Consider the following 18015-nt stretch of genomic DNA (forward strand, 5'->3'; position numbering starts at 1 on the left):
ACACACACACACACCTGGGCTTGATCAAGGTAGGGTGCTTCTCCATAACGCTCGTCAGGAGTTCCCGCGCTGTGTCCAGGTTATCTGAGGACAGGTGAGGACAGGTGAGAGAGGGAGGGAGGGAGGAAAGAGAGAGAGAGAGAGAAAGAGAGGAAGGAAAGGGAGAATGGGGGAGAAGATAGGGAGGATGAAGGAGAGAATAGGTGAGGAAAATGGATTAGAATGAGATATAATGATTGATATAAACAGGAAGATGATGGGAAAGATGGAGAAAGGGAGAGATAATGAAGGGAGAATAAGGGAAACAGAGAAAGGGAGAGAGAATGAAGGGAGAATAAGGGAAACAGAGGAAGGGAGAGAGGAAGAAGAGGGGGAAGAGGAAAGGATTATATTGAATGAGAGAGAATGAGAGAGAATTCCAAGTAAAAAAATGATTAAGATTACTACTACTACTACTACTACTACTACAGGTAACTCTCGATTTACGGGAGTTTTGTTTAGTCGGCGCAACATCTGTGGTCATATGCCGGAGAGAGACAGAAGGGGAAGGAATTATAGGAGAAGGGAAAGTTTGGTTTAGTGGGTGCAACATCTGTGGTCATATGCCGGAGAGAGACAGAAGGGGAAGGAATTATAGGAGAAGGGAAAGTTTCGTTTAGTGGGAGCAACATATGTTGTCATATGACGTAGAGAGACATAAGGGTAAGGAATTATTGGAGTAGGGAAAGTTTTGTTTAGTGGGCGCAACATCTGTGGTCATATGCCGGAGAGAGACAGAAGGGGAAGGAATTATAGGAGAAGGGAAAGTTTGGTTTAGTGGGCGCAACATCTGTGGTCATATGCCGGAGAGAGAGACAGAAGGGGAAGGAATTATAGGAGAAGGGAAAGTTTTGTTTAGTGGGCGCAACATCTGTGGTCATATGCCGGAGAGAGAGACAGAAGGGGAAGGAATTATAGGAGAAGGGAAATTTTTGTTTAGTGGGCAACATCTGTGGTCATATGCCGGAGAGAGACAGAAGGGAAGGAATTATAGGAGAAGGGAAAGTTTTGTTTAGTGGCAACATCTGTGGTCATATGCCGGAGAGAGACAGAAGGGAAGGAATTATAGGAGAAGGGAAAGTTTTGTTTAGTGCAACATCTGTGGTCATATGCCGAGAGAGACAGAAGGGAAGGAATTATAGGAGAAGGAAAGTTTGGTTTAGTCGCAACATCTGTGGTCATATGCCGGAGAGAGACAGAAGGGGAAGGAATTATAGGAGAAGGGAAAGTTTCGTTTAGTGGGCGCAACATCTGTGGTCATATGCCGGAGAGAGACAGAAGGGGAAGGAATTATAGGAGAAGGGAAAGTTTGGTTTAGTCAGCGTAACATCTGTGGTCATATGCCGGAGAGAGACAGAAGGGGAAGGAATTATAGGAGAAGGGAAAGTTTGGTTTAGTCAGCGTAACATCTGTGGTCATATGCCGGAGAGAGACAGATGGGGTTGTTATTATAGGAGAAGGGAAAGTTTGGTTTAGTCAGCGTAACATCTGTGGTCATATGCCGGAGAGAGACAGAAGGGGAAGGAATTATAGGAGAAGGGAAAGTTTGGTTTAGTCGGTGCAACATCTGTGGTCATATGCCGGAGAGAGACAGAAGGGGAAGGAATTATAGGAGAAGGGAAAGTTTCGTTTAGTGGGCGCAACATCTGTGGTCATATGCCGGAGAGAGACAGAAGGGGAAGGAATTATAGGAGAAGGGAAAGTTTTGTTTAGTGGGCGCAACATCTGTGGTCATATGCCGGAGAGAGACAGAAGGGGAAGGAATTATAGAAGGGAAAGTTTTGTTTAGTCGGCGCAACATCTGTGGTCATATGCCGGAGAGAGACAGAAGGGGAAGGAATTATAGGAGAAGGGAAAGTTTGGTTTAGTCGGCGCAACATCTGTGGTCATATGCCGGAGAGAGACAGAAGGGGAAGGAATTATAGGAGAAGGGAACAGACCCCAGGAGACGGGACACAACCCCCGATTAACACCTGGCACCCATTCACTGCTGGGTGGACAGGGGCGTAGGGTATCGGAAAAGCCGCCCAAATTTTTCCACTCCACCCGGGAATCGAACCCAGTTGTGAGCTAACCTAACCTAACCTAACCTAACCTAACCTCTCTCTAGGGCTACACCACGAAGCCCCCATGTAAATCAAGAGTCACCTGTACTACTACTACTACTACTACTACTACTACTCACCTTGAACCTCCTCAAACTCCGCCCACTGCATAAGAACGTGAGCCTTGCCCGGGCAGTGTACCCAAGCAGCCCTTCGATACACCTGTCGCACATCCTCCCAGGTGATGTCTCTGAGGGCCCAGGTGCGGGTGAGGGGCGGACACCTGAGGACGCGCTCGTTAAGGCCCGACAGGTGCGTGAGGTGATGCTTGAGGGAGGTGAAGGTGTGCTGTTGGTGATGATGGTGGGTGGTGATGGTGGTGATGATGGTGGTTTCTTCTTCTTCTTCCTTCTCTGTTTTTTTTGCCTCCTCCTCCTCTTCTTCCTCCTTTTTTCCTTCTTCTTCCTCTTCTTGTTTCTTTGTTTCCTCCTCCTCCTCCATCCCTTCCTCCTCCTCCTCCTCCTCCTCCTCTTCTTCCTTTTCTACATTCATTTCTGTTTTTGTTTTTCTCTCTTCTCCTCCTCCTCCTCCTTCTTCTTCCTCCTCTTCCTTCTCCATCGTTCTCTTCTCTTCCTCACTTCCCTCTCCTCCTCCTCCTCCTCCTCCTTCTTCCTCTTCTGTTCGTTCACCTTCCTTCTTCTCTTCTTCCTCTTCCATTCCTTCACTTCCCTTCTTCTCTCCTCCTCCTCCCTCTTCTTCCTCTTCCGTTCGTTCACCTTCCTTCTCCTCTCCTCCTCCTCCTTCTTCTTCTTCTTCCTCTACCTCCATCAATTTATCACCTCCTCCTCCTCCTCCTCCTCCTCCTCCTCCCTTCTTCCTATCTTCATCAACACTCTCCTCTGTCCACACTTTCATCATCTTTTTGTCTGTTTTGGTTCTTGTTGTAACTCCCTCGCTCTCTCTCTCTCTCTCGCTCACTTTCTCTCGCTCTGTCCTCTCTCTCTCTCTCTTCACCATCGTCATTTTCCATAATTTTCTTTATGTCCCTTTCACTTTCTATCTTCACCCTCTTCTTCTCCTCCTCCTCTTCTTCTTCTTGTGTCTTCTCATTCTCCTCCTCTTCTTTCCCTTCCTCCTCTTCTTCCTCTTTCCTTTCTGTCTTTCCTTCTTCTTCCTCTTCCTTCTCCTCTTTCCTCTTAACTTCCTCTTCTTCCTCCTCCTCCTCTTTCCTCTTCTCCTTTTCCTTCTCCTCCTCCTTCTTCTTCCTCTTTACCACCTCCTCCTCCTCCTTCTTCTTCCTCTTCACCTCCTCCTCCTCCTCCTTCTCCTCCTCCTCCTTCCTCTTCACCTCCTCCTCCTCCTTCTCCTTACCCTCCCCTCCCTTCCTTCCTTCCTCAGTCTCCATGCACACCTCCTCCTCCTCCTCCTCTTCCACCTCCTCCTCCTTATACCACGCATATTTCCCATCCATCACTTCCTGCGTATGTTTCTCCATAAACGCCGCGTACTTGCACCACAGATCCTCGTAGAGTGCGCAGGCCACCAGGCAGCGCTCGAACAGGGTGATGATTCGCATGGGGTCGCCCTCGGATAGTTCAAAGTCCAGGTATTCACGCCAGTTCTTCAAGCGTTTGCGGTCCAGGGGCTTGACGTGAAAGTATGGTCGCTTGATCTGGGGGTGAAGGGATGTGAGTGTTAGGAGCCTGACCTTACCCAGCCCTGCCCACCTGTCAATGACCCTGGGATGACCTCACCTAGCAAAGCCTGACCTACAACCCCCCATACACTCTTAGTAAGCATGACCCTAGGCTGCCCTACAACCCCCCCATACACTCTTAGTAAGCATGACCCTAGGATGACCTCACCTAACAAAGCCTGACCTATGACCCCCAGACACTCTTAGTAAGCATGACCCTGGGATGACCTCACCTAACAAAGCCTGACCTACAACCCCCCATACACTCTTAGTAAGCATGACCCTAGGCTGACCTCACCTAACAAAGCCTGACCTACAACCCCCCATACACTCTTAGTAAGCATGACCCTAGGCTGACCTCACCTAACAAAGCCTGACCTACAACCCCCCATACACTCTTAGTAAGCATGACCCTGGGATGACCTCACCTAGCAAAGCCTGACCTATGACCCCCAGACACTCTCAGTAAGCATGACCCTGGGATGACCTCACCTAGCAAAGCCTGACCTATGACCCCCCAGACACTCTTAGTAAGCATGACCCTAGGCTGACCTCACCTAACAAAGCCTGACCTACAACCCCCCAGACACTCTTAGTAAGCATGACCCTAGGCTGACCTCACCTAACAAAGCCTGGCCTAAGACCCCCCATACACTCTTAGTAAGCATGACCCTGGGATGACCTCACCTAACAAAGCCTGACCTAGGACCCCCCATACACTCTTTGTAAGCATGACCCTAGGCTGACCTCACCTAACAAAGCCTGACCTATGACCCCAATACACTCTTAGTAAGCATGACCCTGGGATGACCTCACCTAACAAAGCCTGACCTACAACCCCCCATACACTCTTAGTAAGCATGACCCTAGGCTGACCTCACCTAACAAAGCCTGACCTACAACCCCCCATACACTCTTAGTAAGCATGACCCTAGGCTGACCTCACCTAGCAAAGCCTGACCTACAACCCCCCATACACTCTTAGTAAGCATGACCCTGGGATGACCTCACCTAGCAAAGCCTGACCTATGACCCCCAGACACTCTTAGTAAGCATGATCCTGGGATGACCTCACCTAACAAAGCCTGACCTACAACCCCCCATACACTCTTAGTAAGCATGACCCTGGGATGACCTCACCTAGCAAAGCCTGACCTATGACCCCCATACACTCTTAGTAAGCATGACCCTAGGCTGACCTCACCTAGCAAAGCCTGACCTACAACCCCCCATACACTCTTAGTAAGCATGACCCTGGGATGACCTCACCTAGCAAAGCCTGACCTATGACCCCCAGACACTCTTAGTAAGCATGATCCTGGGATGACCTCACCTAGCAAAGCCTGACCTATGACCCCCAGACACTCTTAGTAAGCATGACCCTGGGATGACCTCACCTAACAAAGCCTAACCTATGACCCCCAGACACTCTTAGTAAGCATGACCCTGGGATGACCTCACCTAACAAAGCCTGACCTATGACCCCCAGACACTCTTAGTAAGCATGACCCTGGGATGACCTCACCTAGCAAAGCCTGACCTATGACCCCCAGACACTCTTAGTAAGCATGACCCTGGGATGACCTCACCTAACAAAGCCTGACCTACAACCCCCCCATACACTCTTAGTAAGCATGACCCTGGGATGACCTCACCTAACCAAGCCTGACCTATGACCCCCAGACACTCTTAGTAAGCATGACCCTAGGATGACCTCACCTAGCAAAGCCTGACCTATGACCCCCCAGACACTCTTAGTAAGCATGACCCTGGGATGACCTCACCTAACCAAGCCTGACCTATGACCCCCAGACACTCTTAGTAAGCATGACCCTGGGATGACCTCACCTAATAAAGATAGGGACCCAGGACCCCCTACTGTTCGAAAGTACCTTCTCCTCAAACTTCCACCTCTTCCCTTTCCAGCATTCACCCTCAGCTTTCTACTCTTACATACCCTGACCTAACCCAACCTAACCTACCCTGACCTAACTTACCCTAACCTAACTTGCCCTGACCTAACTTACCCTGACCTAACTTACCCTGACCTAACTTCCCCTAACCTAACTTACCCTAACCTAACTTACCCTGACCTAACTTACCCTGACCTAACTTCCCCTAACCTAACTTCCCCTAACCTAACTTACCCTAACCTAACTTACCCTGACCTAACTTCCCCTGACCTAACTTACCCTAACCTAACTTCCCCTAACCTAACTTCACCTAACCTAACTTACCCTAACCTAACTTACCCTAACCTAACTTACCCTAACCTAACTTCCCCTAACCTAACCTACCCTAACTTCCCCTACCCTAACTTCCCCTACCCTAACTTCCCCTAACCTAACTTCCCCTGACCTAACTTCCCCTAACCTAACTTCCCCTAACCTAACTTACCCTAACCTAACTTATCCTAACCTAACTTCCCCTAACCTAACTTCCCCTAACCTAACTTCCCCTGACCTAACTTACCCTAACCTAACTTCACCTAACCTAACTTCCCCTAACCTAACTTCCCCTAACCTAACTTCCCCTAACCTAACTTCCCCTAACCTAACTTCCCCTAACCTAACTTCCCCTGACCTAACTTCCCCTGACCTAACTTCCCCAACCTAACTTCCCCAACCTAACTTCCTAACCTAACTTCCCCTAACCCAACTTCCCCAACCTAACTTCCCCTGACCTAACTTACCCTAACCTAACTTCCCCTAACCTAACTTCCCCTAACCTAACTTCCCCTAACCTAACTTCCCCTAACCTAACTTACCCTAACCTAACTTACCCTAACCTAACTTACCCTAACCTAACTTACCCTCACCTAACTTCCCCTAACCTAACTTACCCTGACCTAACTTACCCTCACCTAACTTACCCTAACCTAACTTACCCTGACCTAACTTACCCTAACCTAACTTCCCCTGACCTAACTTCCCCTAACCTAACTTCCCCTGACCTAACTTCCCCTAACCTAACTTCCCCTGACCTAACTTACCCTAACCTAACTTACCCTAACCTAACTTACCCTGACCTAACTTACCCTAACCTAACTTCCCCTGACCTAACTTCCCCTGACCTAACTTACCCTAACCTAACTTACCCTGACCTAACTTCCCCTGACCTAACTTACCCTAACCTAACTTCCCCTAACCTAACTTCCCCTGACCTAACTTCCCCTAACCTAACTTCCCCTAACCTAACTTCCCCTAACCTAACTTCCCCTAACCTAACTTCCCCTGACCTAACTTACCCTAACCTAACTTACCCTAACCTAACTTACCCTGACCTAACTTACCCTGACCTAACTTACCCTAACCTAACTTCCCCTGACCTAACTTCCCCTAACCTAACTTCACCTAACCTAACCTAACTATAACCTAACCTAACTTCACCTAACCTACCCTAACCTAACCTAACTTAACCTAACTTTACTATAACCTAACCTAACTTAACCTAAACTAACTTCCCCTAACCTAACTTCACCTAACCTAACTATAACCTAACCTAACTTAACCTAACCTAACTTTACTATAACCTAACCTAACTTAACCTAAACTAACTTCCCCTAACCTAACTTCCCCTAACCAAAACTCACCTAGCCAAACCAAACTTCCCCTAACCTAACCTAACTTCCCCTAACCTAACCTCACCTCCCTATCCCTCAAACCTCACCTTCTCCTCGAACTTCCACCTCTTCTCCACCTCCTTCTCCGTGGCCTCGTGGGTGTTGATGTGTGCGGCAACGATCTTCTCCTTGATGTGGGATGTTAACCGGTCCTCGGGCTGGGGTGTCTGTGGGGTGCGGAGACGAGGGGAGGAGGAGGGAGAGAATGGGGTGTTAGAGGTTGTATTAGGAGAGAAAATGGGGAGAGAGAGAGAGAGAGAGAGAGAGAGAGAGAGAGAGAGAGAGAGAGAGAGAGAGAGAGAGAGAGAGAGAGAGAGAGAGAGAGAGAGAGAGAGAGAGAGAGAGAGAGAGAGAGAGAGAGAGAGAGAGAGAGAGAGAGAGAGAGAAGCAGAACAAAAATAAGATGAAATTGAAAACAGAAGAAAATGATAAAGATACAAATGAAGAAGAAGAAGAAGAAGAGGAAGAAGAAGAGGGAGGAGGAGGAAGATGATGGAGGATTGTATAGAGGGAAGAAGATAGGGAGTTACAGGTTGTATAAAGAATAAAAAGAAGAAGGGAGGAAGGGAGAGAAAGAGGGGAGGAGAGTGAAGAAGAGAGAGAGACAGACAGACAGACAGACACACACACACACACACACCCATCCCCTCCCTCCTCCCTCCCACACACCCACCTTCACGACCGCCCTCGGAGCAGACGACGACGCAGGGGCGGACGACGCAGGCACAGACGATAAGGGAGTGTATCTAATTTTCAACTCCTCACAAGCCTGTTTCCGCAACGCTTGGTATTCCTTAGGGGTCAGGAAGCTGCTGGGGTGATGGTCGCGGACGAGGGCAAGGAAGCTGTATATGGGGACGATGATAGTTAAGACGATAGTTAAGATGATAGTAGACGATGGTGATAGTTAGGGAGGATGGGAGATGATAGGCAAGGTATGTTTAATTAAGATATATATAAGTTAGCCATCGTTTTCCTTATAACCAGAGATGAGAACGGAAGATGAAGATGGGGGATGAAGATAGGAAGGATGGTTACAGAGATCCTAGCTATCCACATCCATCTACATCAGCTATACACATTCTCTTACACCTATCTACACACTCACTCATACCCCTCTACACTATTAACCTGACTACCCTATAACCCTTCCCTTCTACACAACTGCTATCAAAGTCAAACCCTATCTATATCATCCCATCTACACACTCTCTCACACCCATCTACTAACTACCCTAAGACCCTATCTACATCTACACACTCTCTCTCACCCATCTACAGACTTACCCTAACTCCCTTAAGACCCTATCTACATCAACACACTATCACCCCATCTACACATTCCCTTATCAACAACGCCCATCTACATCCCCCTCTACACTCACTGGTCCCAATGCTTGTTGTAGAGGCGTAGAGGCATGGATATTAGACGACGGTAGAGGGCCATCGTTCGCACCAGGTCGCCGCGATCCTGTTCGAAGGTCAAGCAGGCATCCCAGAGTGCCGAGCTGTGCCAAGCTGACCCGGCTCGACCCAGCGCCTCCCGGTACATCCTAGGGGGGGGAGGTGGTGGTGGTGATGGTGGTGGTGATGAGGGAAGGAGAGGTTTGGGTGTGGTGGTGATGATGGTGGTGGTGATGAGGGAAGGAGAGGTTTGGGTGTGGTGGTGATTGGGTGGTGATGAGGGGGTTGAGTTTTGTGGTGGTGGTGAAGATAGTGGAGTTGTTATTGGTGGTGGTGGTGGTGATGGTGGTGGTGGTGGTGATGAGGGAAGGAGAGGTTTGGGTGTGGTGGTGATTGGGTGGTGATGAGGGGGTTGAGTTTTGTGGTGGTGGTGAAGATAGTGGAGTTGTTATTGGTGGTGGTGGTGGTGGTGATGGTGGTGGTGATGATGGTGATGATGGTGATGAAAAAATGATATGTATAAGATTTTCACAACTTCTTTCTCTTCCTCTTTCCTATCCTTCCTTTTTCCTTCTCTTCCTCTATAATATACATCAATAACACTCATCCACTATTACTACTACTACTACTACTACTACTACTACTACTATAATCCGTTTCAATCCATCTGTCCGCCCGTGATCGTGGATGTGTCATTGTTAGTCCGTGATTGCGTGATGATCAACTTTGAATTTTTAGTGATGAGTGTTTGTGTATTTAAAAATCGTCAAGTTCATAGATAAAGAAAATTAGATAGATAGAGAAATAGATGGGTGGGTTTGTCCTCCTCCTCCTCCTCCTCCTCCTTCTCCTCCTCTTTTCCTCTTCTTCTTCTTCCTCTTTTTCCTTCCATGGGTAGTGTTATGAGCCTAATGATAGTTTGAGAGAGAGAGAGAGAGAGAGAGAGAGAGAGAGAGAGAGAGAGAGAGAGAGAGAGAGAGAGAGAGAGAGAGAGTTAAGTTTCCAATATATGGGAAAAGAAGGGAAAGGAAGAGAGAGAGATCTATAAACATACCTATTTTCATGGATAATCTACCACACAGCACAGGAAGGAACAGCTTGTATAATTAAACAGTACAGTCCGCTCATACTGGAACGACTCACAGCCTTCCACACACCCATACTTCATACATAGAGTGACACACGACTCTGCAATTGTCTATACTTAAGGAATTTTAATGTGTTGCTTGTAAATAACATGAGCAGCGTAATATTCTAAATAGCCAAGCATTGCATTCAACAGTTATTATTTGCTATTTCGTGTTATATCCATTATTAATCAGTATTTACATTATTATTAAGATATCGTTTATTTACACCGTCAGACCCAGGTGTGTTTTAATATACCTGAAATGAGCCATCAATCAACGAATTTGAAACCCCACTGATCGCTGGAGCTTGATGTGATGTGTTGCTCGATACAAGCTTGTCTGTTTCTGTGCTTGTAAGTTTGGTCAAGAGTGCAAACAAGTTATTTTTTGTACACGTAAACATTCAAATATATTACTGAAAAACAAGCTTGAATGTCTATTTGATTTAATTTGAATGTCTAGCTGATTTTCATGCATACACCAACTAGAAATGCAGGTTACACAGCCTTCAAAATTACCGCTGTGTTGGTGGACAGACGGAATCAAACAGACCATATCTACTACTACTACTACTATTACTACTACCACCCCCTCCTCCCGCACCCCCATACTCACTCCCTGACGCAGCGCTGGGGCAAGGCATGCAGCTTGGCGTAGGCAGTGAAGGCGGTGAACAGCGGAAGCCACAACTCCGAACAGTATGGGATGACCTCCGTGCCGATCAGCAGGGTGCCCAGCGCTCTGTAGGTAGGGGGAGAGGGGTTAGGTGGGGGAAGGGGGGAGAGAGAGAGAGAGGATGTAGGGGGGGTGGTGGGGTATTTAGGGGGAGGGGAGAGGTGTATGGGGGGATATCAAGTGTAGGGGAGAAGGGAGAGATGATATTTGGGAGGGGGAGGTATTGGGGTGTAGAAGGGGAGAGAGAGAGAGAGAGAGAGAGAGAGAGAGAGAGAGAGAGAGAGAGAGAGAGAGAGAGAGAGAGAGAGAGAGAGAAAAACTGCATATGTCACTCTCTCTCTCTCTCTCTCCTTGTCTTCCTAACCCTTTCTATCCCTCCACACACACACACACACACACACACACACACACATCCTTCTCCTTCCCTCACATCCCTCCACACAGACTCCCTCACAACCATCTACACCTACCCCGACCACCCTCAAACCATATCTACATCGACACCTTCCCATCTACACACCCTCACACACACACACACACACACACTCTTCCCTCCTACCCACCTCTGGTCCTCCCCGTGAGCGGTCTCCATGTCCGCGAGCTTCTTCCAGTAGGCAAAGCAGTAAGGGTAGAGAGGCAGGAACCCATCAAAGGCAGATCGCGCCGCCTCCATGTTGTTCTGGGGGAGAGGTTAGGTGAGGTTGGGTTTGGTTAGGTTAGGTTAGGTCAGGTAAGGTTTGGTTTGGTTGGGTAAGGTAAGGTTTGGTTTGGTTAGGTAAGGTTTGGTTAGGTAAGGTTTGGTTTGGTTAGGTTAGGTTTGGTTGGGTAAGGTTTGGTTTGGTTAGGTTAGGTTAGGTAAGGTTTGGTTAGGTTAGGTAAGGTTTGGTTTGGTTAGGTTAGGTTAGGTAAGGTTTGGTTTGGTTAGGTTAGGTGAGGTTAGGTTAGGTTAGGTAAGGTTTGGTTTGGTTAGGTTAGGTTAGGTAAGGTAAGGTTTGGTTTGGTTAGGTTAGGTATGGTTTGGTTAGGTTTGGTTGGGTAAGGTAAGGTTTGGTTTGGTTAGGTTAGGTAAGGTTTGGTTAGGTTAGGTTAGGTTAGGTAAGGTTTGGTTAGGTTAGGTTAGGTTTGGTTTGGTTAGGTTTGGTTGGGTAAGGTAAGGTTTAGTTTGGTTAGGTTAGGTTAGGTGAGCTTAGGTTTGGTTAGGTTAGGTAAGGCAAGGTTATGTAAGGTTAGGTTAGGTGAGGTTAAGTAAGGTTAGGTAAGCTTAGGTTTGGTTAGGTTAGGTAAGGTTATGTGAGGTTAGGTGAGCTTAGGTTTGGTTAGGTTAGGTTATGTAAGGTTTGGTTAGGTTAGGTTAGGTAAGCTTAGGTTTGGTTGGGTTATGTAAGGTTATGTAAGGTTTGGTTAGGTTAGGTTAGGTAAGCTTAGGTTTGGTTGGGTTAGGTAAGGTAAGGTTATGTAAGGTTAGGTTATGTAAGGTTAGGTTAGGTTTGGTTAGGTAAGCTTACGTTTGGTAAGGTTTGGTTAGGTTAGGTTAGGTTAAGTTAGGATAGTTTAGATTAAGTTAGGTTAGGTTAGGTTAGGCTAAATTAGGATAGTTTAGATTAGGTTAGGTTTAGCTACTACTACTACTACTACTACTACAACAATTACTACTACTACTGCTACTTGGTTAGGTTAAGTTAGCTTAGGTTTGGTTAGGTTAGGTTAGGCTAAATTAGGATAGTTTACATTAGGTTAGGTTTAGCTACTACTACTACTACTACTACTACTACTACTACCACTACTACTACCAATACTCACCACCACCTCCACATGTCCCAGCAGGCTCGTCCACCCATCAAAGTCATACGGGTTTTGATGTGCAAACTCCCACAGTCGCTGAAGATGACTCCAAGCGTTCTCCTCCTCCTCCCTCCTCCTCCGCTCCCTCTCCACCTCCTCCCTCTTCCTCTCCTCCTCCCTCCGCCTCTCCTCCTCCACCGCCAGGCACTCCACCTTGATCTGAGCCACCTGGGCCGCGGAGGTCAGTTGGGTATCCTCGGAAGGTGTGTTTCTCTTCCCGTCCTTCCCCAAAAGCTCATCGTAATACCGTTTTGTCTCAAGTTCGAGGTTTTGGTTCTCCTTTGGGGCGGTCGTCTGTGCCCCGGCCCCACTCTGCGCCACGGTCTGCCCCCCGCCTTGCCCCGTGGTGCCCTCCCTCGCCCCGTTTCTCTGATTTGTCATTTGGGGCTGTGGGGTAACGCCTCCTTGCCCCGGTCCGCACCACCCCGATCTCTGCCCCGATGTGCGTTCTCCTGCCCCGTTCTGCGTCCCTATCACCCCATGTTGGTTCGGGGCGTTCGGGGCAGGTCTCCCTTGCGTCGTGTTCCCTCCCGGGGCATTGTGGGGCATGTTCTGTGGCCCCGGTGCTGGGTTGGGTATGTAGTCTTGCCCTGGGTGGTTGTTCCGGGGTCCATGTGGTGCCGGGGGAGGGTTACCGCCCCCGGGACCTCCCTGCCCCGGCCGTCCCGCCCCGCCATCCTTCTGTATCACAAAGGAATGGTCCAGGTGGGGTATTCCCGACCATACCAAGGGGGGGTCGGGTCTCCTCACGCCCCGCCCCCCTCGCTCCCCTCCGTCGCCTCGCCCCCGACCCTTCCGCCCAGGCCCCCAGCTGCCCCGGGGGTTAGGGGGTGGTGGGTTCTCTGGGGGGCGCTGGTAGGGGTAGGGGGTGGAGGGGTGGAAGGGGGGGCCTCCGCTGGTGTTGTTGCTGCCTTCTGGGGGCCGGCTCACCCTGGGGGAAGAGGAGGAGGTGAGGAGGAGGAGGAGGAGGAGGAGGAGGATGTAGAAAAGGAGGAGTATGGGAAGAGGTCAGTGAGGAAGAGATGAGTGAGGAAGGAGTAGAGAGGAAGAGGAGGAGGAAGAGAGGAAGAGGTAAAGAAGGAGAGAAGATGGAAGAGAAAAAAGAGGAAATAAAAGATAAATGTAGAGAAGTAATTGAGGAGGAGGAGGAGAAGGAGGGGAGGAGGAGGAGGAGGAGGGAAGGAGGAAGAGGAACAACAGGAAAAGAGATCAGAAGAAAAAGAAGAAAAATAGGGAAATAGGAGGAGGAGGAGGAGGAAAACAAGGAAAGAGATAGGAAGAAAAAGTGTTATAGTAGGATATCAATGTATTATTATTATTTAATATCACCACGAATTAGGCATACAATTGTCAATGGAAAAACCCACGACAGATAGATCACGCCACCTTATAGGAATGTCGTCAGTGTTTACCGTCTCAGTTTTGTATACTTCAGACTCCGATGAAAGCGTGGAGGTCACCTTGACATACGTGACCAATTGTAACAATTATTTTCCAACCTGTAACTCGCCACTCCTTCACGAGAGTCCGACTGACACACAACGGCAGTCGCTCTCGCTCCGTCGCTTCTTGTACATAAAGGCTACGAATATAATTCGCCTTAAGGAAGCTGAAGTCTTAATCAACACCCTTTAAACGCCCCCCGACAAGCCCGTTACATTTGGTGGCAGCGGTGGGAAATTTTTTATTTCCCTCAGTCCTTCTATGTATCGGTCATCTGCCCGGAGGGTACCACTTATCAACGGGTTACTGGTCACTATGCCATAGCGGAAGCATGCTATATCCGCTCCACTAACATAACAACGTACCCGTCCCGGATTCGTCTGGTTTTCACGGCCAATATTTCCCATCGAGTGTTTCCTCTACGGTCTCTCGACGACATTCCTATAAGGTGGGGTTTTTCCATTGACAATTGTATGCCTAATTCGTGGTGATATTAAATAATAATAATACATTGATATCCTACTATAACAAAAGGAGGAAAATAAATAAATAGGAAGAGGAGGAGGAGGAGGAGGAGGAGGAAAACAAGGAAAGAGATAGGAAGAAAAAGGAGGAAAATAAAGAAATAGGAAGAGGAGGAGGAGGAGGAGGAGGAAGGAAGGAAGGGAGGAGGAAGGAAGGAAGGAGGAAAACAGGAAAAAGAGATAAGAAGGAAAAGGAAAAAAAAAGAAATAAAGAAATAATTAAACAAACATAATCCCTTGTCGCTCAACCCAAGCCGTGAGTCCTTAATTAGCGAGTGACTTTCCAGGTGACACACTGCCCACCTGTCATCAAGTCCGGCAGGTAACTTAAAGGTCAGATTATGGTGCTTTTAACCCCCTCACTACAGCCGGGCCAAAACAGTGCCCCACGCCGTATCCGGGATCGCCGTGCACGCCAAATTTCAAATGTCGCTTTTTTTTTTTATTTATTTATTATTTTTTTTTACGGCAAAGGAGAGAGTTCAAGGGCACACAAAAAGCAAACATTAACAAAAAAAAGCCCTCCATTCACTGCTCCCAAAAAGAATCCAAAGAGGCTATTGAATATAACAAGTTTTCAGCCGTAAACTCAACATAATCATCATGTATTGTATATGAAAACATGCAGAATTAAATGGCGCACATAAAGAAACATAAATTGATTGATAATTTTGAGATGTAAGCATGAATATAGAGATAAAATAACTCGTATGTATTGGCTACAGCAAGCCTGGACGCAGTATACGCTTCCTTGTGCTGAAGGGGTTAAACTCCGAGACTCACTTCAAAACAACATTAGCTAAGTGTGACCTGACCTCCCTTAAATGTGACCTCCCTTGAGTGTGACCTCTGAGTATGACCTTCCTTGAGTGACCTTCTTTGAGTGTGACCTTCCTTGAGTGTGACCTTCCTTGAGTGTGGCCTTCTCTGAGTGTGACCTCCCTTAAATGTGACCTCCCTTGAGTGTGACCTCTGAGTATGACCTTCCTTGAGTGACCTTCTTTGAGTGTGACCTTCCTTGAGTGACCTTCCTTGAGTGTGGCCTTCTCTGAGTGTGACCTCTGAGTATGACCTTCCTTGAGTGACCTTCTTTGAGTGTGACCTTCCTTGAGTGTGGCCTTCTCTGAGTGTGACCTCCCTGAGTGTGACCTTCCTTGAGTGTGGCCTTCTCTGAGTGTGACCTCCCTTGAGTGTGGCTTACCAGTGTGGGTCTTCCTCGTAGTGGGGCACTCTCCTGGGGGGGTCTGGGGGGCAACTGCGATCCATACCCCCCCTACCGCCTGGCCCTGCAAGGTGACTCGGACCAACGTTACCTCCATCTGGGGGCAAAACGCACACATGACAACGCACACACACACACACACACACACACACACACACAGCACAGTGAGCATTATCGCACAACAGCAACCCTTCCCTTCCCCTCCTCCTCCCATCCCATTCCCTTCCTCTTCTTTCCTTTCATTCTCTCTCTCTTTCTCTCATCCTTCCCTTCCCTTCCCCTCCTCTTCTTTCCTTTCATTCTCTCTCTCTTTCTCTCATCCTTCCCTTCCCTTCCTCCTCCCATCCCATTCCTTCCTCTTCTTTCCTTTCATTCTCTCTTTCTCTCATCCTTCCCTTCCCTTCCCCTCCTCCTCCCATCCCATTCCCTTCCTCTTCTTTCCTTTCATTCTCTCTCTCTTTCTCTCATCCTTCCCTTCCCTTCCCCTCCTCCTCCCATCCCATTCCCTTCCTCTTCTTTCCTTTCATTCTCTCTCTCTTTCTCTCATCCTTCCCTTCCCTTCCCCTCCTCCTCCCATCCCATTCCCTTCCTTCTTTCCTTTCATTCTCTCTCTTTCTCTCTCATCCTTCCCTTCCTTCCCTCCTCCTCCCATCCCATTCCCTTCCTATTCTTTCCTTTGATTCTTTCTCTCTTTCTCTCATCCTTCCCTTCCCTTCCCCTCCTCCTCCCATCCCATTCCCTTCCTCTTCTTTCCTTTCCTTCTCTCTCTCTTTCTCTCATCCTTCCCTTCCCTTCCTATCCCTCTTCTTCCCCTTCCTTTCCTTCCCATCCCTCTCTTCCCTTCCCTTCCCCTCCTCCTCCCATCCCATTCCCTTCCTTATCATTTCTCTCTCTCTCCCTTCCCCTTCCTTTCCTTCCCATCCCTCTCCTCCCTTCCCTTCCCTCTTCCCTTCCCCTCCTCCTCCCATCCCATTCCCTTCCTCTTCTTTCCTTTCCTTCTCTCTCTCTTTCTCTCATCCTTCCCTTCCCTTCCTATCCCTCTTCTTCCCCTTCCTTTCCTTCCCATCCCTCTCTTCCCTTCCTCCTCCCTACCCATTCCCTTCCCTTCCTTATCATTTCTCTCTCTCTCTCTCCCTTCCCCTTCCTTTCCTTCCCATCCCTCTCCTCCCTTCCCTTCCTTCCCTTCCCCTCCTCTCTCTCTCTCTCTCTCTCTCTCTCCCACACGAGGAACACGAACACACTATTTTCACTCACATCTCCTGCTCCCTCTTCCTCGCCGGGCCGGGAAAGGCATCTCTTGACCTTCGAACACTGCTACATCAGGTCAGGTCAGGTCAGGGGCGAGGGTGACCTTAAACACGAGGAAAAAGGCGAAAAATATGACCCCCTTGGCGGCCTGTCCCCCTACTTGAACTTGATGTCGCACTCTGTTGTTATGGCGACTACGAGCCTATGAGTTTTTTGTGTTTGGATTTTGCGGAGTGTGTTTTGAGTGGGTTCTTATGATATTTTGTTGCGTTTTATTATGAGTTTGTGTTTTTTTGTGATGTTTGAGGTTTGTTTAGGCTTTTGGAGTCTTGTATTATGGTTTGTTTGTGTGAATGTTGGATAGGCCTGTATGCATTGCTCTCTCCCGCCCTCTCTCATCTCTATAACTATCTATCTATCTATGTATCTATGTATCTATCTATCTATCTATCTATCTCGAGATCTCTCTAACTATCTATCTATCTATGTCTATCTGTACTTATATCTATCTGTCTATATCAATACGTGTTTGTGTGTGTGTGTGTGTGTGTGTGTGTGTGTGTGTGTGTGTGTGTGTACCCTATATATGTGTGTGACTGTTTCAAACTATATATTTATCTATTATTATCTATCAAGCTGTACCTATAATTGTCTTCTTTCCTCCTCCTCCTCTTCCTCCTCCATCTTCTTCTTCTGCATGGATAGTGAATATATGACTCCGTGGTGCAGTGGTCAGCGTGCCTACTCACAAATCCGCTGGTCCAAGGTTCGAGCCCCGGGTCAGTCAACGTTCAACTCACCCATTTATAACCAAGCCTTGATAAATATTTTCCCCTGTGGGCCCCCTGGGTAAGGCACACTGGGGTAACCCGGGTGCCCCCCCTGCCCTGTGTCCCGGGGTGCTGGGTTCCTCTCTCCCCCCAGGCTCAAGGGGCGAGGTTACGGAGATGAGCGCTGAGGCCGCGCGCACCTGCTCCCTAGACAACAGACTGTACCTTGTTTTACCTTACCTTACCTTAGCTTACCCGGTGCCTCTCTCTCTCTCTCTCTCTCTCTCTCTCTCTCTCTCTCTCTCTCTCTCTCTCTCTCTCTCTCCATGAAGGGAAAAAGAGGAAGAAGAAGAAG

General features: G+C 48.2%; 1 protein-coding gene and 1 long non-coding RNA gene across 2 annotated transcripts in view; both read right to left on the bottom strand.

Annotated features, from left to right (window-relative positions):
* Positions 1 to 17065, bottom strand: part of LOC126989340 (uncharacterized) — a 29689-nt gene extending 12624 nt beyond the window's left edge. The window contains 11 exon segments of the mRNA XM_050847969.1: positions 15 to 84; positions 2225 to 2990; positions 2992 to 3756; positions 7450 to 7569; positions 8076 to 8247; positions 8788 to 8955; positions 10552 to 10677; positions 11175 to 11290; positions 12412 to 13384; positions 15622 to 15739; positions 16897 to 17065. Of these exon segments, the coding sequence (XP_050703926.1) occupies positions 15 to 84; positions 2225 to 2990; positions 2992 to 3756; positions 7450 to 7569; positions 8076 to 8247; positions 8788 to 8955; positions 10552 to 10677; positions 11175 to 11290; positions 12412 to 13384; positions 15622 to 15686 (3341 nt within the window). The 5' untranslated portion in view covers positions 15687 to 15739; positions 16897 to 17065.
* LOC126989343 (uncharacterized) lies at positions 4855 to 5708 on the bottom strand. The gene is made up of 3 exons (XR_007743215.1): positions 5624 to 5708; positions 5495 to 5559; positions 4855 to 4915 (listed from the first exon to the last, which is right to left on the bottom strand). It is a non-coding gene; the product is annotated as an uncharacterized LOC126989343 (long non-coding RNA).
* Positions 17066 to 18015: the final 950 nt, after the last annotated feature.

The sequence above is a fragment of the Eriocheir sinensis genome, unplaced genomic scaffold, assembly GCF_024679095.1.
Source record: "Eriocheir sinensis breed Jianghai 21 unplaced genomic scaffold, ASM2467909v1 Scaffold113, whole genome shotgun sequence".
NCBI classification, from domain to species: Eukaryota; Metazoa; Arthropoda; class Malacostraca; order Decapoda; family Varunidae; genus Eriocheir; species Eriocheir sinensis.